The 23282-nt window shown below is 40.5% G+C and overlaps 1 protein-coding gene across 4 annotated transcripts in view; it reads right to left on the bottom strand.

Moving 5' to 3' along the window:
• Positions 1–23282, bottom strand: part of Dtnbp1 (dystrobrevin binding protein 1) — a 102911-nt gene that overhangs the window by 78152 nt on the left and 1477 nt on the right. For 2 of the 4 annotated variants that reach the window (XM_041632971.1, XM_041632969.1), the window contains exons 2-4: positions 14752–14805; positions 13519–13569; positions 5137–5197 (exon numbers count right to left, since the gene is read on the bottom strand). In XM_041632971.1, coding sequence (XP_041488905.1) covers positions 5137–5197; positions 13519–13569; positions 14752–14805 — 166 coding nt within the window. Of the gene's footprint in view, positions 1–5136; positions 5198–8498; positions 8540–13518; positions 13570–14751; positions 14806–18118; positions 18211–23282 lie in introns of all 4 variants that reach the window. The other 2 variants (XM_041632970.1, XM_041632972.1) reach the window with 2 other exon arrangements.

Genomic DNA, 23282 nt, shown 5'->3' with positions numbered 1-23282 from the left:
GATAAGACAAAGGAATAAGGAAGCAGTCTGCTTTTAAAACGTGACCCAAATAAGTTAACTGTGACAAGTATTCTCTGAGCAATAAAAAAAAAAGGCTGTAAAATCTACTACAAATGAAAGAAATGTATTTGAATTTTAGAGAGAACAGTTTATATTTCCCAAGTTAAGATTCTTCAAGAGGTAGAATATAAATAAAACAGGTAAGAATTTTAGAGGGAAAATATGTCAAAATAAGGCAGAAAATTAATTGTATGTGGTAGTAGATTGTTATTTGTTTACTTTTTTAAATAAGATTTAGACAACATCTCAAAATATAGCTCAGAATGGCCTGGAAGTTGTAGCCATCAGTCTTTCTACCTTAACCTCTAGAGGAGGTGCTGGGATTACAGGGTGTCACTCCAGCTGATGTGTTCTTGAGTAAATGAACTGCATCTCCCTAGTGCTCCCTAGCACACACCTGGTGCATAACCCATCCCTTAGACGGTGCTGGGAAGGTGACACCAGGTTTTTCACAAATGCACTTCATTCACTGTGTCACCATGGTTGGACTCCTGATCCTGGGACTCCAGAATTCCCAACTCAGCTCCTGAATAGCTGAGGTCACAGGCTGTACCGCCACTGTCCCTAGCTTCATTAGTTACATATATTCAAAGTGCCAATATCAACAGTTTTTATTAAACATTTTCTAAAAGTAGCTTATCTGCTGGGCCCTGTGTCACACACTGGAAATGGAACGATAAACATACAGAAAAGAAAACACTGGCCGGGCGGTGGTGGCGCACGCCTTTAATCCCAGCAGAGGCAGGCGGATCTCTGTGAGTTCGAGACCAGCCTGGTCTACAAGAGCTAGTTCCAGGACAGGCTCCCAAACCACAGAGAAACCCTGTCTTGAAAAAACAAAAAAACAAAACAAAACAAAAAAAAAAAGAAAAGAAAACACTGTTCTCTTGAGCACACTTTGGTATCGGGTCTCTCAAATTAGCTGAGCTTCGGATTTTAAGACTTAAAAATGCAAAAACAAAACAAAATTCACAGGACTGACTAAAGAAGTAGTTAAAATATTTTGCCTAGTACATGGCATAATCTTTATAAAGCATTATAAATCTTACCTTGATTTATTAGATAACTCGAAAAGCCTAAAATAAGTAAGTTTTAGATAATAACCATTTCTTACCAAAAATTAAAGTATAATGTATTTAGATATTAAAGCTTAACAATGGTTTATTTAATTTACACTTTACATAAAACTAAAAATTATATTCTGCATTTAGAACATAAGAGGTATATGTGTAGAAAGAATATAATAGAATGCACTGAGGTATTTTAATATAAGAGAAAGAGAGGCTGAACGACTGTCAGAAATCACAGATAATATAAATGATACTAACACATTCTGAGCACTTGCTATAGGCCAGATTCTGTGTTAAGCAATTTAGATATATTATCTTATTTAAATGACATCTTGTATGTCCTTCAAAGGCTTGAATGCTAACAGCTTATGTGGAGTAGTTGGGAGACAGTAGAACATTTAGTAGATGGGGCTGAGCATGACAAAACTAAGCTACCATGGTATAGTGATATTTTGTTTGTGCTTTAACAAATAAGGCTTTCCAGAAGATCAGAGTGCAGAGCTAAGCCACTAGAGGCCAGGGAGTGGTGGCATGCACACACCTTTAATCCCAGGACTTGGGAGACACAGGCAGATAGATCTATGTTAGTTCAAGGCCACTCTGGGCTGCACAAGATTGAAGCTGCCTAAAAGAGAAACAGCTCACACAGGTGATTCCAGCCTTTGGGATCACACACCTCCAGCACTAGGGAGGTGGAGACAGGAGTTATGATATGGCTGGGCAGAGAGAGGAATGTAAGACGGAAGGAGACAGGAGTTCAGGGCAGTCTGAGGTCTGGCGGAGACAGATGGACTCTGGAGATGCAGTCTGAGGACAGGATTGCCCCTTCGGTCTGAACATTGGTAGAGGTAAAAGAACTCTCTAGCCAGGTGGTGGTGGCGTACACCTTTAACCCCAGCACTTGGGAGGAAAAGACAAGTGGATCTTTGTGAGTTTGAGGCCAGCCTGGTCTACAAGCAAGTTCCATGACAGGTTTCAAAGCTACACAGAGAAATCATATCTTAAAAAAAAAAAAAATCCCAACTCTCTAGTGGCTGGCTGCTCTGTTTCTCTGATCTTCAGTATTAGCCCTATATCTGACTCTGGGTTTTTAGTAATAACACCAATTAGAATTTGAACTACACTGTAGGCATGTCCTTCAAAGGATTTTAGAATCCCAGCTTCTTTCTTTGGGTCATACTCCTGGGCTACAGTGAGATGAACACAGTTCCTCCACCAAATGCTCCACAACATGACACCATTTTATGGATAGAGAAAGACAGAGACTAGGTTGTTTGTGTAAGACTAAAACAGATTAGTGCACTAAAGACGAGAAACAGAATCTCTTTTAGCTATCCTGGAACTCGCTTTGTAGACCAGGCTGGCCTTGAACTCACAGAACTCACTTCTGTCTCCCAAGTGCAGGGATTAAAGGCATGTACTACCATGCCCAGTGAGAAACAGTTTCTAGCCTGTACCCCGGAACAGAAAATGCAGCCCAAACAGGGAAGAGAAAGTCTCACTCAGCTTACTCCACACATCAAACTGCTGAATAAAACCATGACTCTTATAAGAGTTCAATCTGAAGGTAAGCAACTCTTTCACCATAACAGGAATCAAAAGCAAACACTACAAGACTAGCTTTGGAAACCACTACGGAAGCCTAACTAACCCTTAAGTCACTTTTTTTTTTTTTTTTTTTTTTTGGTTTTTTGAGACAGGGTTTCTCTGTGGTTTTTTTTTTTTTAATTTATTTATTTATTAAAGATTTCTGCCTCCTCCCCGCCACCGCCTCCCATTTCCCTCCCCCTCCCCCATGAAGTCCCCCTTCCTCATCAGCTCTAAGAGCAATCAGGGTTCCCTGACCTGTGGGAAGTCCAAGGACCACCCACCTCCATCCAGGTCTAGTAAGGTGAGCATCCAAACTGCCTAGGCTCCTTTGGAGCCTGTCCTGGAACTAGCTCTTGTAGACCAGGCTGGTCTCGAACTCACAGAGATCCGCCTGCCTCTGCCTCCCGAGTGCTGGGATTAAAGGTGTGCGCCACCACCGCCCGGCCCCCTTAAGTCACTTTTAACTACTCAGTTGTAAATTGTTAAGGAGTGAAATTAAAAAAAAACAAACAAAAAACCAACTGCTTAGACAAAGTTTAAACAACCAAATTACCACTGACTGCTTGCTTTATAGGTAGGCCACAGGTAAGAATATGCCCTAGGGGGAAAGACGGCTCAGCAGTTAAGAGCACTGACCCCTATTCTATGGAACCAGGTTCAACCCCAATACCCACATGGCAGCCCACAAATGAACTCCTGTTCCAGAGGAAACAACACCCTCATCTGGCCTTCACAGCACCAGAAACACATGTGGTGTATATACATATATGCAGGCTAAACACTCATATTTGTAAACTAATAATACATTTTTTAAAACTGTGCTCTAGGAATAATTATAAAATAATTTCTTGAACAAGACTGAAGTGCCCATAAGTACATGTACCTGCCCTGTGAGACGGATACTGCCTGATAAAAAGTTGTTTTGTCAGAAGCAGGCCTAATATAAATAAACACAAATTTAGTAGTAGTAAAAAATTCATTTACACATTTGTAAGTTTCAAAGACACATCACCAAGAGGGTCTTTTGTTTTGTTTCTGTGTTTCTGAGACAGTCTTACTTTGTAGAACCCAGGCTACCCTAAACTCTCTGTGTAGTCAAGGCCAAGCTCAAGATTAGAGCAATTCTGCTTCAGCCTCTCAAACGCTGGGATTACAAGTGCTCACCACCACACCTGGCTTAAATTTTCATCCTTAAAGCTGGTACTGTATTTCAGAATAGCCTCAGAGGTCGTCTTTGCTTCTGGTGACTCAAACTTTGAATAGCTATGTTATTTTTGAGAAGGAGGAAGAGAGTCTAAATTAGTCTGTGAGAATCTGAGGGATCTTGGTGTAAACTCTGATCCATGGGGAATTTACTGGGTATCAAAAGATACACGTGACTTTCATTTTTTAACTTAGGGGTTATGTGTGTATACAGGAAACATAACTCAGAACCCTACACTATGTGAAGGGTTACAAAACATGGTAACAAATCCAGTAAGGAAACCAGTTTGACCAGCTGTTCTAAAGACCGCCAGGTTTCCTTCTTTCCTCCCTAGTTTAACCATTCACCAGGGAATGAAGCCATTTCAAAGGTCAAGGGGCATATGTAAGCATCCCAAATCAGCACACCATGAACAAAGCTTCCAGTTTCTGCCTCCAGCTTCCTGCTTTGCTTACAACCACTTTGACTTCAGTTCCTCTTCCTTTTTCCCCTTTGGGAGTCCCTTAATTCTTACAGGCTTAGTGTATGTTAAAGAATTCATTATACATGTGTATATGCATGGGTTTTACCTTCCTATCAGCCTCTGCACACTCCCACTTTACACCCACAAGGAGTAATGAATCTTCAGGGGTATGTTGAAATAGGAGCGGTGGGGCACCACTCTGTAGTAGTAAGAGCGGCGGGGCTGCGTCCCCGGCACCCGGCCGCCCACATGGCTAGCTCTAGGTTATGCCCCGAAATAATTACACGGAAACTGTATTCTTTTAAACACCGCTTGGCCCATTTCTATCTAGCCTCTTCTAGGCTAGCTCTCACACCTGGACTAGCCCATTTCTATATAATCTGCTGTAGCTCACGAGCTGGCTTACCAGGAATGATCTTAACCCACGTCTGCCTGGAGTGGGAGAATCATGGCGACTCCCTGACTCAGCTTCTTTCTCCCAGCATTCTGTTCTGTTTACTCCTCCCACCTATGTTTTAACCTATGAGGGCCAAGCAGTTTCTTTATTGCTTAACCAATGAAATCAACAGATTGATATATGACACTCCCACATCAGGGGTACACAGTGTCCAGAGCTCATGGCCGTAAGTGGGTCCAGCCTCTCCTTTCAATATTGCAAAACCAACCAACGAAGCCTTTTACCCTGGCCTAGACCTGGCATTTAGCATCGGAAAAGGAAAATCTGCCACAAGAGAAGATCAGCAAGCTACCTCTCCAGCGTCTGCACATTCCTTCGCTCTTCTATGAAGTGCAGCCCACGTATCTTCATACCTAAAAACGCAAAACACAATTTAAAATGTAAACAGACATCAAAAGGAACATATCTAGCTAAGTTTATAATATACTGAAGCAGCAGAAAAGAACCAAAAAATAATAGCACATGCCACAAGAGGATAGAAGGCAATGAAGAATAAAATACCTAGAGGCCTTAAACACACAAATAGTTGAATTTTTATTTTTAATGGGAAAGAATTTTTTTTTTTATGGGAAAGGTCTCAGTATGTAGAACTGGCTAGCACAGGGCTTTTTATATAAACCAACCTACATATTCTTTAAATGCCTTAACTTCAAAATGGGAGTCAAAATTATGTTGGGCAAGAAGTGATATTTTTGTTTCCACAGGAAACAAAAGGCTGTAGAATCACTCAAGATTAATTGTGGTAAGATTTGATTGGGAAAGAACCCCTGAAAATCCTGACTACAGACATAAAGAAATAAACCTAGAAAAACTACAAGACCAGTGATGTTTATTTTCCCTGCTCAAACAGAAAACAATCATCTTTGGCTGGCTCGTGTATGATGAACAGTCCATACTTGTGTCAATGCAGATATGTATGTTACCTTTGAAAGTTTACGTGTTTTCAGAGTAAGGGGACCAGACACCACTGAAAACAGATGGCCCAGGTGAGTCAGCATCTCAGAGAGCCACTGTTGTAGTTTCCTCAGAGTTCTGCATCCAGAACAAGCTTCAAGGCTGCCGGTTGAGATGGTTCAGCCTCAGACTTCTCCAGACAGGACTACAGATAAGCTTTGCATTTTCCCATTACACAGACATTGGACAACAAACAATACAGCTAGCTCTCCCAGGACTTGAACATTATCCCAGTTTTCTCAGGGTCCCCCCTAAAGATGCCAGTGCCCAAAGGTAACAAGAAGCAGTCTAGAAAGGTGGGATGGGTGTTTTTTGGTCATTTGGTGGGTTATAGATGCTTGCCAACATCTAGTAGGGATATAGGAATATAGTATAAAAAGACAACTATTAACCTCAAATATTTTACATTGACGGGACTTTGGTATACTGATACAATTTTTGTTTTGTTTTGTTTTTCAAGACATGCTTTCTCTGTAGCTTTGGAGCCTATCCTGGAGCTAGCTCTTGTAGACCAGGCTGGTCTTGAACTTACAGAGATCTGCCTGCCTCCGCCTCCCAAGGGCTGGGATTAACGGTGTGTGCCACCGCCACCTAGCCTGATACAACAAATTTAAGGTTATTTTGTTATAATATATATGTTTTTTTCTTGTCTGGAGTATTGTTGCTATGCAGCTCATTTTAAAATGTATATTAAGAAATACAGGTTAGTAGTTAGCCATCTATAATACTCAAACTTGTAGTTATGTTAAGTATGTTTTCAATGTTAAGCAGAGATATATTTTTAGATAGGTAATCTTCAAACACCTACAAAATATGACATCTAAGAGGCTTAATAATCTCCAGCTTCTCATGACACGTCTGCTGCTCAACCGAGTTACTTCAGAGATGATGGGCATTGAAGAACCTCCATATGTAACTTGCTTTCATTGTGGCAAGGTTAGCCACTGGGCAAAGAAACTGCTTTTGTCTTGACTCCTGACAGTATGCTGTTCAAACTGGACAAGCAGGACACAAAGGAAAAATACTGAACTTTGCCAAAACAAGGTAGGACAGTCCTTCAAAATTCCTGCCTCATGAGACAGAGACCCACATTGGAGCACCGGACTGAAATCTCAAGGTCCAAATCAGGAGCAGAAGGAGAGAGAGCATGAGCAAGGAACTCAGGACCGCGAGGGGTGCACCCACACACTGAGACAATGGGGATGTTCTATTGGGAACCCACTAAGGCCAGCTTGCCTGGGTCTGAAAAAGCATGGGATAAAACCGGACTTGCTGAACATAGCGGACAATGAGGACTACTGAGAACTCAAGAACAATGGCAATGGGTTTTTGATCCTACTGCACATACTGGCTTTGGGGGAGCCTAGGCAGTTTGGATGCTCACCTTACTAGGCCTGGATGGAGGTGGGTGGTCCTTGGACTTCCCACACGTCAGGGAACCCTGATTGCTCTTCGAGCTGATGAGTGAGGGTGACTTGATCGGGGGAGGGGGAGGGAAATAGGAGGCGGTGGTGGGGAGGAGGCAGAAATCTTTAATAAATAAATAAATAAAATATTGATTAAAAAAAAATTCCTGCCTCATAGAAAAGTCTGCTAGGCATTTTGCAGGATACACAGGAAAGTGGCTGTTGAAATTTGCCAAGATTAGGTGGGAGAGTCTTTCAAAATTCCTGCTTCATGGAAGAGTTTGCCAGATATTCTCGCCCTGTAGGCCAAAGATGTCCCAATGTTGTAGAGAAACCTTGGATGACTGTCTAGGAACTAGATATCTCTGCCGGTTCTATAGTTTTGGAAGTGGGTTGCACTGTACTTCCTGTATACTCTGGTAATAGTATATCCTTTTGGAGTCTTTGATGGAATTGAAGACTGGATAATTATAGTTTTCCCTAGTTATGACAGAAGGCAAGTTAAGTACAAAACTTTAGACTCATCAAGACAAGGATTAATAATGGGAGTATTTTCTCGGACTTTGCCAAATGAAAATGGACTGGATATTGTAAATGTAATTCTCACTTGATAATTGTTATTATTGTATATAGTTTCATTTGTTAAAGTTAATTTTCCATTCTATTTACATAATACCTGATAATTTCTCTTACTGTATATAATTTTATGATGGTAGAGTCAAGACTTTCCTTTTTATTTAGACAAAAAGGGGGAAATGTGGGATATTTATACTCTGTGTGAAAATGTAATGCTGTGATTGGTGTAATAAAAAGCTGAACAGCCAATAGCTAGGAAGAGGTTAGGTGGGACTTCTGGGAAGAAGAAAGGCAGAGTCACCAGCCAGTCACAGAGAGGAAACAGGAGCTATAAAATGGGATAGAGATAAAAATCACATGGTAGAACATAGATTAATAAAAACACAGGTTGCCAGGCGGTGATGGCGCATGCCTTTAATCCCAGCACTCAGAAGGCAGAGGCAGGTAGATCTCTGTGAGTTCAAGGCCAGCCTGGTCTAAAAAATGGGTCCCAGGACAGCCAGGGCTGTTACACAGAGAAACCCTGTTTCAAAAAAACCAACCAACCAACCAACCAACCAAACATAAATAAATAAATAAATAAATAAATAAATCATGGGTCAATTTAAGTTATAAGAGCTAGTTAAGAACAAGTCTAAGCTATAGATTGAACTTTCCTAACTAACAAGAAGATCCATGTCATTATTTGTCAGCTGGCTGACAGGACAGAGAGACTCACCACAGAAAAGGAGGTAGCATACCGACTAAATACGCATGGTCCTAGATACAGAAAAAAGGGGTATCAGTAACTGATAGAATTTGAATGGATTTGTTGGCAGTAATATAGTTACCAACTTAGTTCCTGCTTTGATCATCATACTCTGGTTATAGAAAAGGCTAACACTGAGGGAAATTCTTGATATAATTTTACAATATTTTCATAAAGCTGAAATCATCTCAAAATAAAAATTTCAATTTTAATTATTACTATTGTTATTATTGTGTGAGGACATACATGATGGGTTCACATGCCATGGCAAATGTCTGGAGGTCAGAGGTCAACTTTATGGCGTTTTCTTTCCACCTTTACATGGGTTCTGGAAACTAGACTCAGGTTGCCAGGCTTACACAGTAAGTACCTGCTTAGCCATCTAGCCCTCAAAATAAAAAAGTTTAAAATATAATTTCTGAATGTAATATTATCTATATGGCTACTGATAGAAAACTTGATTTTTCATCTTATCTAAAATTGTATCAAAGTTATTACCTGAATAGATATAGGTATTTCATGCATTCATGGTGCCTTTCTTTATAGTTATACAGACACTTTCCAGTTGAATTTAGATAGGAAAGTCAATCTGATAATCCCAGCAACTATTACAAGTATCTATATGTAATGGAAAGCACTGGACAATGTTACATAATCAACATAGTCCTACTGTCATTGTTAACTAATAGAAAACTTGATGTTTTTTCCTCTGTAAGTATCAATTAAAATCAGCAAGTATTTATTGAATGCTAGGCACTGTTAGGCACCAGAGTTGCCAAGAAGAATTGTACTTTTCCAACTTGTTGTCTCAGTAGTTAACACAGAGGACTTACAAAATGTCTGACAAGTAAAGGAATGATCACACTAATTTCAAATTCAAGACTTCACAGCAGACTGACCATCACTTCTCAATCAACTGAAAAGAGCAAGTTAAACACTGCTTGCCATTTAAACTCCAGATTCCTGTTCCCATCTCTTCTTCCCCTAGTGTGCACAGGCTTCGCTCCTTAGTATTTTGTATCGCCCTCATACCAACTGAGTATGTCACTTTTCTGATGATTCATTCTCTAAATAATAATGCAGACCCACTCAACGGGACTTCCGAGACAAAGGGTTTATTAATTCACAATTCCAGATTACAGCCTACCAATGTGGGAAACCAAGTCTAGAGTTCAAAGTTATTCCTTGCATAGGCAAAATAAATTTGAAGCAGTTAGTCACATTACATCAAAAGTCAAGCACCAATAGCAATAAACAAACACCAGGTGCTCAGCTAGTTTTCCCACTTACACAGTCTAAGATCCCCTGCCAGGGAAATGGTATTAACCATAGTAACTGTGTCTTTCCATGTCAATTTACATGATCAAGACAATATCCCCACAGACCAGTGCCCACAGGCTGACCTAATCTAGACAATCCCTCATTGAGGCTTCTTTCCCAGGCAAGACTAGACCACCACACCCAACTACTCATTTTCTCTACTATGAGGTGATTATGTTACTGGGCATGGTGAAGAAAGGGAGACAATTCATTACAAAGACATACTACTCAGTCTTTCGTGGGTCTTAGCTGTCAGTTACAATTTTTAAAAATTCATTCCTGAGTAATCCACTGCCAGGGGAATGGTGCCACTCTCAGTGGGCATGTCTTCCAACCTCAATTAACATAGCCAAGATAGTGCCCTTACAGACACATCCATGGGCTTTGAGGGAAGACAATCCCTCCAAGCAAACATTATACAACTCATGTACAAAGTCACTTTTAATACATACATGATTTTACCACATGTTATTGAGGTGAAGACCCAGCCTATAAATTCATTCAAATTTTTTTCTCTTATATTTCTCTAAGTCAATAATGGGGAAAAAAATGGAAGGAAAAAACCCATACTCATAATGCATCAATTTATTCAAATAATTATTGAGGACTAGTGGAAGAGACCATAGCACAGGCAGATTAACATGTAAACAACATGTAAATACCTTCTGTGCTGGACAAGGCAAACTGCTTTATAAAGCCTTTGACTCTAAGGATTTGGGAATCTGATTTTTAAAAACCTATGACAGTACAGACAGAGGTCAGTTACAATGGTGGCCACTTACAATCCCTGCACCATGTAGAAACTAGGCACATATCTGGGCCTCAATATCCAGCTGATCTGGCCTACTTGGCAAGTTCCAGGCCAGGGACCTACCCTATCTCAAAATAATCAGGCAGGCACCTGAGGAACACCTGAGGTTAAGCTCTGACCTCCATGGACGTATACATAAAGCTATGATCTAGAGGACAAAGAAGAAAGACGGAAAAAGTAAAAAGGGCTAGGAGTCTATCTCCCCACCTAGACCCTAATTACACTGACAGAGTCCTTTGGATGAAACCAGTCCGATGGCTTGCTAACTGTAGGGGAAGGTCTGGATGGAAAACTGCTTAATTTGGGTCAACATGGTTTTATTAGAGTAGCAGCTACCCACGCCCAGAGTCCCCAGGCCCCACAGCTGCAGCCATGTAATAGGAAACTTGTCTTGTGGTTATTGGAGACCTGTGCTCCAGTCCCTAGGTACTGCTTCTGCTCTGGGAGGTGTAGACACAGAGGCAGTCACTACTGCAAATCCCTCTTATTAATGACAAAGAGACTTTTAGCAGATTTAAAAGGCCAGCATCTGGTTTCAGTCTCCCATTATTTCTTTTTCTTTTCTTTTCTTTAAATTAGATGCCAATCATTTAAAGAGTAAACTAAAATAGTCACGAGCAACCACATATACAGAGGAACTAATGTGGTTGAAACATGTTATGCTTGCCTAGCATAAAACCCTAGATCCAGTTCCACTAGCACAAGTATGTTTGTATGTAAATAAACTGTACGCAATGGTTTTTACTAATACTTCCTTTTAGGTTCACTTATGTCCTTCACACTACAAACACAAGCAGGAAATTAGCACCAAATAAACATACATTTATGATCTCAATCTCAAACATGGTGTGGAGGGGGGGGGCGAAACCCTCTAGATTTAGCAACTACAGAAAAAAATCCAACTGTGAACTAAAAACAAACTATTGATGAAAAGAAGTGAACAGATCAGGAAAAGAAGCTGTCATCCACTGTACACACACACCAGGTCTCATGTCAGAGGACTTCATAACATAAATAATACAGAGATTTATTTCATAACATCTCTGGTATAGCTGACATACTATAAAAATCACACTTTTTAAGTGTTTTCATAGTGGTTTTCAGTACATTCATAAGACTGTACAATTACGACATTACCTCTAAAATTTTTCATCACTGTAAAAAGAAAATTCATACTTACTCACCAGCAGTTACTACCTACCCTACCATCCCTCCAAACACTGGCAATCACTAATCTTTTGTCACCATAGTTTGTTTCTTCTGAAGATTTTATTTAAGTGTACTGACAAATATGTGCTCTTTGTGCTGGATCCTTTAAGTTTTCATCCATGTCTAATCTATCAGTCTTCCATTTTCGTGGCCAAATAACACTTCATTATATGAATACTTCATTGATGGACATGCATGCTGCTTCAACTTTTTGGTTATGAATACAACTACTACACACATTCAAAGTTCAGGTACAAGTTTTATGTAGATGCAAATACAGATATAAATACATACATATACATACACACAAGGGGGTGGGGGAGGCAGCGAATGCACACCTCTCACTATGTAGCACAGGTTGGCATCAAACTCATTCATGATCGGGAATTCCTGCCTTGACATCTAAGTGCTGGGATTAATAGCATGTGCCATCACACCTAACTCAGTATGTTTCCACTTTTCTTGGAGTTAAACGGCTATTTTATATGACAATTCTGTAATAAAATTTTTGAGAGACTATGAAACTATTTTCCAAAGTGGCTGCATCATTTAAATGTCCATCAAGAATATATAAGGATGTTAATCTGAGCCAGGAGTAGAGGCACACATCTTTGATCCCAGCACTCAGGAGGCAGAGGCAGGCAGATCTCTGTGACTTTGAGGACAACCTGGTCTAGTCTACAGAGTGAATTCTAGGATAGCCAGAGCTATGTAGAGACACCCTGGTGGTGATGCTAACTTGCACAGGTCCTTGGCATACTCAATATGGTGCAGCTTTCTGAATGGAGATGAAGTACATGAAGTGGCATTTGAGTGCAGTTCAGATCTGCACTTCTCTAATGATAATAAATAATACTGAGCACTTTTCATGCTCTTCTGGGCCATCTGTGTATCTTCACTCTGAGATGTTTATTCAGATTTTTTTGTTTCTTCACTGGACCACATTTTTGTTACTGAGTAATAAACGTTCTTTTACAGACTATGGATGCTACTCCATCAGTCAAATAATATGCAGAAAAATTCTTCTCCTGTGGGTTTTTATTTAGCTTTTGTGGTGGTGTTGAAACAAAAAAATGCTTAATTTTGATTATGTCCAATTTATCAGCATGTTTTCTTTTTGCTTGAGCTTTTGTTTCATATCTGAGAAGAGCCACATCTTATATTATTGTGTCAAGAGAAATGGGTTGGGAAATGATATAAGATTCACAGAGTGCTGTCCTAAAATGCACAAAGCCTGTGTTTGATTCTTAGCATCATATAAACCAGACTTAGCAGCACATGCCTGTAATAGTGGCACTCTAGTGGAGGCAAGAGGATCAGAAAGTTCAATGTGGTAATCCACTACACAGAACATGGTTCTAGCCTGAGCTGCAGAAGACTGTCAAAAAAAAAAAAAAAAGAGCAAAACGAAAAATAAATTGAGTTCTTTAATTTGGAATAATCCACAAGAAAAACAACAGTGATTATCTGTCCAAATCAGAATGGCCTTGTACGGAGGGGTGAAAGCAGCTGCCTTCAAGGAAAAGAAGTAAGCAATCTTGTCGTTACACTAGCAGAAAATTCTGGGGTTTTAGGGTTTTATCTGTAAAACTGTAAAGCATGTTTCAACAAAAATTAAAAGTACAACTCTGATCTAAAAAAAATATTTACCTGCTAAGTAATTCCAGTCCGGCGGAGTACTTTGTTAAGTATGGAGCACTCCTAACAAGAGAAACACTTATTAGAATTGCTGCAGATTCGGTCAACTTTAAAAAAAAAAACTGCTATAAGTGAAGTAGAAAAAGACAAGATCTGAGTAAATTGGGAGCATGGGGACCTTGGGAGAGGATTGAAAGGGAGAAGAGAGGCAGAGAGGGGAGCAGAGAAAAATGTAGAGCTCAATAAAAATCAAATTTAAAAAACTGCTACAAGAATTCTGGCACTGCCAATTATTATGTAAATAATTTTAAAGCCACTAATGAGGGGCTGGAACAATGGCTCAGCAGTTCAGAGCACTGACTGTTCTTCCAGGGGATCTGGGTTCAATTCCCAGCCCCCACATGGCAGCCCGAACCATTTGTAATTCCAGTCCCAGGGGTCCCAACACCCTCTGCTTGCCTTCATGGTAAATATACACATAAATAAAATATCCTACAATCTTTTAAAAGATTAAAACCACTAATGAAGAGGATGGAGAGATGGCTCATGCAACTCCTGCAGAGGATCCCAGTTCAGTTCCCAGTTCCCACATCAGGCAGCTCACAATTGCTTGTAATGCCAATTCCAAGGGATTTGGCACCCTCTTCTGGCTTCTGTGGGCACTTGCAATGCAAGTAGTGCACATTAATTATGCAGGCAACGTGCATGTGTGGGTGGGCGTGCACACAGACACAATGACAATTAAGCTTTCGAAAAAATATATTGCTTCAGAAGTAATAAACTGCAACATAACAGTATTATTTTGCCAGGCAGAAACTGTCTCTAGCATATAATACAATAAACATTTTCATATAATGTCAGATAAAGAAAATAGGCTGGATAAAAGCTCATGTTTCCAGCTGAAATTGAATTTGATCACATACTTGAAAAAAAAATACAATTCTAGTGTCCAAATGTAAAACACGTAGCACATTTACAGGGACTCACTTATCAAGTTCTATTTCATTATTAATTTGCTTTTCATTAATCCAGGACTTTGACACACTTCAGCTCTTTTAACACTTCATAACTTCATAAGTTAATACAAATTCCATGTGTCTCAATATTTAGAAAGAATCAGTACTTTTGGGGGGTCAGATGCACTCACTCAACAGACCTTCAGGCCTATAAAAATGATCCTATTACAAACTCAGCCAAAAGTTATATAAAATTCAAGCTATGCTAATTAAGCTGGCTTGAGCTTACCTGGGCTTGCTTTTTACTTTTGCTTCTCTTGATTTGTCACTTAAAGTCTTCAGCCTATAAATTAACAAACAGAAAATACATTTTTAACAAGTCAAAATTTTCAACCCCATAGGGGGTTCAGCCCATACCCTATCCCCAAAATTACAAAGCTCAAAAGAATCAACAATCTGTTTAATACAAAAATAATCTGTATATCTCTCTAGCTGAGTTTAAGAAATTCCATAAAGCCTTAGCTGTCCAGGAAGCAACAAGAACCTCCACAGGTGAAAGTCAAGAAGGGAGTTTTTACAGCCATGTTCTACCATTTTCAGTCCAATCTCAGAGAGGCTTTAAGTTGTAACGATTTAGACAGAGCTACCCTGAGACTGCTATCCACAGCAGTGGACCCTACTCAAGCAGGATTATGTTTAGAGTTGAGAATGGAAGGTACACATAATATATATCTATGCTGATATCTCAAATACAGAGTTCTAAAGTATCTTTTAACTTCATAATTCAACCTATCAACTTTTCTGCCTCCCCCATAAAAGAAAAAAAAGAATTTGGGATAAAAAGGTAAAGAGAGATCATTATAGAGAACTGAAAATAAAATTGCTGTAAGATTTAATAAGCACTTCCCCATGTGGCTCCTTAATAACCATCTGTTTCAAAAATTGGTCTTTAATCAAATGTAATGTGTGGAACTTATTTGATCTGGATTTGGACTTATCAGCTGTAAAAAGGCATTTCTAAGAAGCAAGGAAATCTGATTACAGGCTGAGTAACTGATACTATCAATGAATTAGTGCTAATTTTGTAGCAGCACATCTGTGCACTGCCTATGCTGGTGAATGAACTCCCCGGGAGAGGTGCAGGGGATCCGTGGAGGACTGAGACAGGAAAGACAGACACCAACACTTGAAGACTGTTGACGGAGACATGCGGGGCTCATATCACTGCTCTGTTTTTGTGTATATTTAAAGTTTTCATTTTAGAAAATGATTTTAAATTAGACATGAAAGCACATGCCTGCAATCTCAGCAGGGAAGCTAAGGTAGGATGACTAAGGGTCCAAGGCCAGCCTGAGATCTTATCTTAAAAAATGTTTTCTCAGCCGGGCGGTGGTGGCGCACGCCTTTAATTCCAGCATTCAGTAGACAGAGGCAAGCGGTTCTCTGTGAGTTAGAGGCCAGCTAGTTCCAGGGCAGGCACCAAAGATACAGAGAACCTGTCTTGAAAAAACAAATACAAAAAACAAAAACCAAGAGCACAAGAAAGAGGAAATTTTAAGAAAGAAAAAGATGTAGGGTTACAATCACTATTATTTTTTTCGTTTTAAGTTCTTTTTTTGTTTGTTTTGAAGACAAAGTTTAACTTTGTAGCTCTTGCCATCCTGGAACTCAATATGTAGACCAGACTGGCCTCAGAGTTAGAGATCCCTAGAATCCGCGTAAAAGCTGAGGAAGCTTCTGTAATACTAGCACTGCGGAAGCAGAGACAGACACATCATTGGAGCTCACAGGACAGACAGCCTGGAGGAACTGATGAGACCCAGGTTCAGTGAGAGACCCTGTCTCAAAAACAAAACAAGGTGGAAAGTGATTAAAGAAAAACCCAGATGGCCTTCTGTCTGTACTCATTCACATCCACATAGACATGGACACAAACCACATGTACATCAAATAGCTATGACATTACTGAGCCAGGGTGGAATACCATAGAGCTTCCTGATGTACCAGTGAGAGAGAGATCTGCTAGCTGGCTCAACTGCACTGGGTTGTATGGACAGCATTTCATTTGCACGCCCATCAATTCCTACTCTGCCTACAAGGTAGCAGGAAAAGGGACAGTGGTTGCTTTGACAAAAACTACAAAACCTGCAAGTCAGCATATTTTGATGGTAAAACACAAGTCTTTAAATCACATTCAACCTTCTGCTAGTCCACTTTTAAATTCTGTTCACAAATCAAAATCCAATTTATTATGTTCACATATCTCTCTTATTTTGTAGTGGCACAGACAGAAAGAGACACACACAAACACAGGGTGGAGGGGTCTGATCTCAAAGAAAAACTATCATATTTAAAAGTTTATATGACCCCTTAAGCTCCACAACCTGACAAATGCACACCAAAGTGGCACAAACTCAGAAAAGGGAAAATAATTTCAAACCACCTTTGCCCTAATGAATCTCAAACACACTGCTTCATTTCTGACCCCTCTCCTAAGGGTACCTTCAATTTCCAAGAGCTCCTCAGATCTCAAGGGCTACTTCACAAAATCACTATCAACTGCTCCTTTCCCCTCAAGTCTTTTCTTGTCCTTTATGTTGGCATAATACCATCACTTATCTAAGATGCTACAAATCGCTGGGCAGTGGTGGCGCACACAATCCCAGTACTTGGGAGGTAGAGGCAGGTGGATCTCTTATGAGTTTGAGGTCAGTGTGATCTACAGAGCAAGTTGCAGGACAGTCTCCAAAGTTATACAGAGAAACCCTGTCTCAAACAAAGCAACAAACAGAGAAAGTACAAATCAACATTCACAAGTTCTAGACCTTTTCATTTCACTTCTCACCGCTGACAAGCTCAACCACTGCCTGTTACATTGTTCCTCTTTTACATGTCTGCCAGCACTCATCATCTCCTACATGGCCCACACATACAAGCGTAACTTCTCTGCTCGCCATCCCTGATCCCAAACACAAAAATACATGTAAGCCCGTCCCTTAATCTGTTAGCCACAACAGCTCTGACTTTCTAAATAATTTGCCTCCTGCCATTAGTCTAGATGTTCTGTGCTATAGCCCCAGTACCTAAACAGGGTCTGACACAAAGCACAGGATAAATCTTTGATAGATTAAGCAAAGCATGAAAAATTCTCTGTTCCCAGGTCCTGAACTTCCTTCCCAGCTACATCTCCTAAAACGGCTTCCATTTCTCCAGTACCTTGACTGAAACCTATAATAATCCATTCTTATTCTTCAAGGTCCAACTTAGAAACCTTCAGTGAATGCACCCAAATCAAGGACTCCTTGTGGGCTCACAAAGCACATCACTAGTGTCTTTTAACATTCAGTTCATTAGCTTCGCTTTTCATTACTACCAGGGTGGGAAGCTGCTTCTGGAACTTTGGTAGCTTCCAGATCTAGCCCAATACACAAACATTTCTTGGTACATGCTATGCAAAACTGAGCATATGGTCTCTCAAACCTTAAAAGCAACTATGAAAAAGGGTACTTTGCACATATATGCAGGCAAATACACACATAAAACAAAATAAGTAAATCTGAAAAAATAAAGGTAGAAAGCAAAAAAGAAAGGCACCTGGTACTAACTATTGTCTCCACACACATACGTATACCTCTTATATATAGGAAGGACCATACCTCTTATATATAGGAAGGACCTATCAGCTGAAGGAGTAACTTAGTGACAGATTGCTTGCCTACCACAAGGTCTTGGGTTCTGTTCCCAGAACCTAAAAAAAAAAAAAAAATAAGGAAATGAAATCCTAGAAAGGTCAACATCTCTAGCAAAGTTTTGTCTACAGATCACACTATAAACTAAAGTATTAGATACACTTTGCACAATTTAAAACTATAGAAGAGGGGGCTGGAGAGATGGCTCAGTGGTTAAGAGCACTGCCTGCTCTTCCAAAGGTCCTGAGTTCAATTCCCGGCAACCACATGGTGGCTCACAACCATCTGGAATGAGGTCTGGTGCCCTCTTCTGGCCTACAGACATACACACAGACAGAATATTGTATACATAATAAATAAATAAATAAATATTTAAAAAAAAGTAAAACTATAGAAGAGGAGAAAAGAATGAAGATATTCAACAAGAGTTGGGGGCAGTGGTGCCTTTGAAAGCATGACAAACAGGAAATACAAGCCTGTAATATATAGTCACAAACCTTCAGGAAATTTGTGTTTCCATTCCCTGAAGAGATTTACATATATAGTATCTAATTTTTTTTGTTCATAAATGTTCAAAGGTTAAAAGAAACAGTGGATTCAAAGTCTGTACTTCCAATGGTTTCCCCACAGAGCCAATCCAGTCTAAAAATATATACAAACAAAAAACCTGTTTCTACAGGAACCTCCTAAAATGGCTCCAAGAACCAAATCAAATGAAAACAAAAACAGAGGTAAAAAGACCCAGAGTTAATGTCCTCCAGTTCTAAGGCTTTTGGGTTTGCCTGCTAATCACTTAGGGGGAAAGAACATGATATAACCACAACACTAGGTTTTTCCTGGTACTTGTACCATGGATGTTTATGAGGAAAGACCACAGGGACTGGGGATGGTGCTCAGCAGCAAGGCACTTGCCTGGCATGTTCGAACTACCAGTGTGGTAGTTTGAAAGGAAATGGCCCCCACAGGGAGTAGCACTGTTGGGGGTGTGGCCTTTTTGGAGTAGGTATGGTCTGACTAGAGAAGTATGTCACACTGGAGGCAGGCTTTGAAGTCTCATATATGTGCTCAAACCATGCCCAGTGTCTTAGACCACTTCCTGTTGCCTCCAGGTAAAGATTTAAGAACTCTCAGCTCCTTCTCCAGCACCATGTCTGCTTGCAAGCTGCTAGGCTTCCCACTATGATGATAATGGACTAAACCTCTGAACTGCAAGTAAGTCAACCCAATTAAATGTTTTCCTTTATAAGAGTTGTCATGGTCATGGTGTCTCTTCTTAGTAATAGAAACCCTAACTAGGACAGAAGATGGTACCAGGGACTGGGGTATTGCTGTTATAGGCATGATCATGCTTTTGTTTGGAGGAATTTAGACTTTGGGAGTTTGGATTAGGAAAGCAGTGGAATGCTTTAAGCACCGCGTAATAAGCCTATCAGTAATAGCATGGAAGACAACGATGCTAAGAGTGATTTGAACTGTGAGGGACTGACTCAAGAGGTTTCAGAGGAGAATTTTAGTATGTTGCCTAGAAATTGTTCTTGAGATATTTTGGTGAAGAATGTGGCTGCTTTTTACCCTTGTCCAAAAAGTTTGCCTGAGGCTAAAGTGAAGAGTTTTGGATTAATTCCCTTGAAGAGAAAAATCTCAAAACAGCCTAGAAGAGACTCTGTTGTTTAGTGTTAACTCTAATGATGATATAGAATGAAAAGGAACAAGCTGAGCAAGGAACAATATTTGAGGAGAAAAGGGTCCCTAGGAAATAGAATGGAGCTAAGTCCTGTGTTCAAGGAGATAAACAGATTAAGAAATGGAATGAAGGGAGCGGTGACCTCAGAGCAAGATTCCACCAGCTAAATTATGAAAAGGAACTGAAGAAAATCTTAGAGCCTGACATGGTGGCAGCACGCACCTTTAATCCCAGCACTGAGAAGGCAGTGGATGGCAGATCTCGAGTTTGAGGTCAGCCTGGTCTACAGAGCAGTCAAGCTTAAGCAGTGAAAGAAATCATCAGAAAACAGAAAGCTGGTGAAGACGTAATTGAAAGAGATCTGAGCTCAAAGCCAACCTGATCTACAGATCCAGTTTCAGGAGAGACAAATTTAGGCAGTGAAGGAACCCATCAAAAATAGTAAGTTAGTGAAGATATAATTGAACAAGGAGCCACGTTCCAGCCCCAGCAAGCAGTAGAATTTAGCAGGTTCTAAAGTTGACAGAAGAAATGGACTGTGGAATTTGCTTTCAAGACAATGGAAAGATGTTGATGCCAGGCATGTGTCAGGGATGTCCCTGAATGGAGGCCTAGAGAGGCCACTGTGTGAAGCTGTGACGTTGAAGACTGGATTGCCTTGGAAACCCCAAGATGCTGGAAATGCCAGAGCCACGGGATACCTGTCCAGGGAGTAGAACCAGCCCAAGAAAGTATGTTGCAGTCAACAAAGCTGAAAGAAATTGGAGATCTGAAGAGCATTTTGACATCAGACATGGAGATAAAGAGTTTGTAGTTTGCCCAGCTGGTCTTGCTTTGGTCTAGTATTTCTTTACTATGCTCCCTTCCCTACGTTTTGGAATGGTAATGATATCCTGTGCCATCATATGTTGGAAGTATGTGATCTGCTTCTTTGATTTTTTACAGAAGATGACAGATTGCATGAATCTCAGAAGAGACTTTGGACTTTAAAACATTGTTCAGAGTGTGACAGACTATAGGGACTTTAGAAATTGAACTAAATGCATTTTTGCATTATGATATGGCTACAAGCCTTTGGGTCCTGGGAGTGGAATATGGTAGTTTGAAAGAAAATGCCCTTCAAAGGAGCAGTACTATTGGGAGGTGTGGTCTTGGAGGAGTAAGTGTGTCACTTTAGAGGTGGGCTTGAGAGCTTATACATGCTTAAGCTACTCCCAATGTTTCAGTTCACTTCCAGTTGCCTTTTAGATCAAGGTGTAAGGAATCTTAGCTCCAGCACCAGGTCTGCCTGCATGCTGCCTTGCTTCCCACCATGATGATAATGCTGTACCTCTGAGCTGTAAGCAAGCAACCTCAATTAAATGTTTTTCTTTAGGGACTGGAGAGATGACTCAGTGGTTAAGAGCATTGACTGCTCTTCCAGAGGTTCTGAGTTCAATTCCCAGCAACCATATGGTGGCTTATAACCACCGGTAATAAGATCTGGTGCCAACTTCTGTCTGCAGGGAACACATGCAGGCAGACCATTGTATACATAATAAATAAATAAATCTAAAAAACTGTTTTCCTTTCTAAGTGTTCCTATGGTCATGGTGTCTTTTCACAGCAATAGAAACCCCAAGACACCCAGTACTGACAAAAGAAAAGAGGCTAAAAGCCTAAGGATAACCCGGGTTCCTCCAGACCATCTGTAATTTCTATCTTGTCCTGTAACAATAATGACTTACATGGCATTTTCTGGTAAGTCTGAATGGAATGTAGATAATGTAGCCTTGTAACTAAAATTCCTTCTCTGGGAGAGACATAAACAATGTTTACCCCCTCCCCCTAACATCCCAATGACAGGCCAAGACATGGTATCTACATAGTACACTTTGGGGAAACCAGTAAGTTTTTTGAGCTTCCTTACAGAGCACAGGTGAGGCATTACTTATAGGAGTGTGGGTGCATTTCCCGGCAACAGACTGCACCTGGAAAGCCTTTATCCTGGGATGAGGGCTTCCCCTCCTCTAGCCTTCTCCAGCTAACCAGCCCCCTCTGGATGCCACGCATAATTAAGGCAGCACTGAATATAACAGGTGGTAGCGAGGAGCAGCGGGATCCGCAGGTGAGGAGGGGTCCTAGAAATAACAAGCTCAGCTGAGATCATTCTTCGCACTTGGGATGCAGTTGACATCCACAAGATGTCAGTTTCCTGGCTTAGAGGAGAGTCATGGAGGACACCGCGGGACATGATTTAAGTCACTAAGGTGTCATTCTCTTAGGAGAACAATAAAAATAGTGCTGTTTGGGGGATGGTGGTGGAGTGATGTCTTAGCAGTTAAGAGGACTTGTTCTTCCAAAGGACTCGAGTTTGGTTCCCAGCAACCACGTGGCTGCTCACTACTGCTCCTCACTCCAGTTCCAGGGGATCCCATGCTCTCATCTCCCCTCTGCAGGCACCTGCATACACATGACATTCATATACAGAGACACATAAACATACACATGGGAAAAAGTTAAAAAGATAATTTGCCAGCTCTATGAGTTTTCGAAAACTGACAATGAGCAGAAACTGAGTCTCTGCCCCTGCTGTTAGGAATAACACTGCATATAGCAAACTCAGAACACCTATCGATTGAAACCTGAGCACAGGATATTAGAAATTGTTTTAGAAGACAGCCGCTCTGTCTGCTGAACACTTGTTCTAACTACCAAGGGTCCTACCAAAACAGGTTCAATATTATAGTCTTGGAAGCTGACTGTTATGACTTTTTCAAAGAAACCCCTCAGTGCTTATTACCACAGAAATGTGGATTGTGTTTCATTTCTTAGCCAAGGCCAAAATGGCCAAGCATGTAAAACAGAATATGGAAGAGTTGGAAAGATGGTTTTTGTTTTGTTATTCCCTCAGTAAAATAAAAAAAAAATGTGTAGGAAATTAGGAAATTGAGGACCTGACCAAAGTTAGTATCAGCAGTCAGAGTTGCCAGAGTTGCCTTTTCCTTGGGAGACACACATGATTCAAAGATTGTTATTTCTGCCAGGTAACAGGATAATGGCACAGTCTCCTGGCCTATCAGCTAAGTAACCTGTGCAGAAAGGAAGCTGGGATGTAAGAAACCATAAGAAACAAGACCTTCTCAGGATGTCTAACACTAAAACTGTCCCAGGCTATGGCATTACTTCCCAGGGGCTCCTGATCACATATCCTCAGATCCTACCCCTAACTAAACTCTAAATTTTTAAAGCTGCCAGGTCTCAGAAGACAGAGTGGGGCTGAGCAGTCCAGAGTCCACATTCCTAAGCAAAAAGCCTTCTAAGTAAACATCAGGCATAAGAATGGGTTCTGAGACAACCATGTGATCAATGCTCCTAGCAACTACCAAAAGGGACGCTGAGCTATTAAAGAATTCCTTGAAGTAGTAACAGAAGAGTATTCAAGTGGGTTTTACTCATGGCCACTGT

The sequence above is a fragment of the Microtus oregoni genome, unplaced genomic scaffold (genome assembly GCF_018167655.1).
Source record: "Microtus oregoni isolate MIOR12 unplaced genomic scaffold, Mior012 000042F_ref0000377, whole genome shotgun sequence".
In the NCBI taxonomy this organism is placed as follows: domain Eukaryota; kingdom Metazoa; phylum Chordata; class Mammalia; order Rodentia; family Cricetidae; genus Microtus; species Microtus oregoni.
The sequence above is the reverse complement of the archived record's forward strand: the minus strand, read 5'-3'. Positions and strand labels throughout refer to the sequence as shown.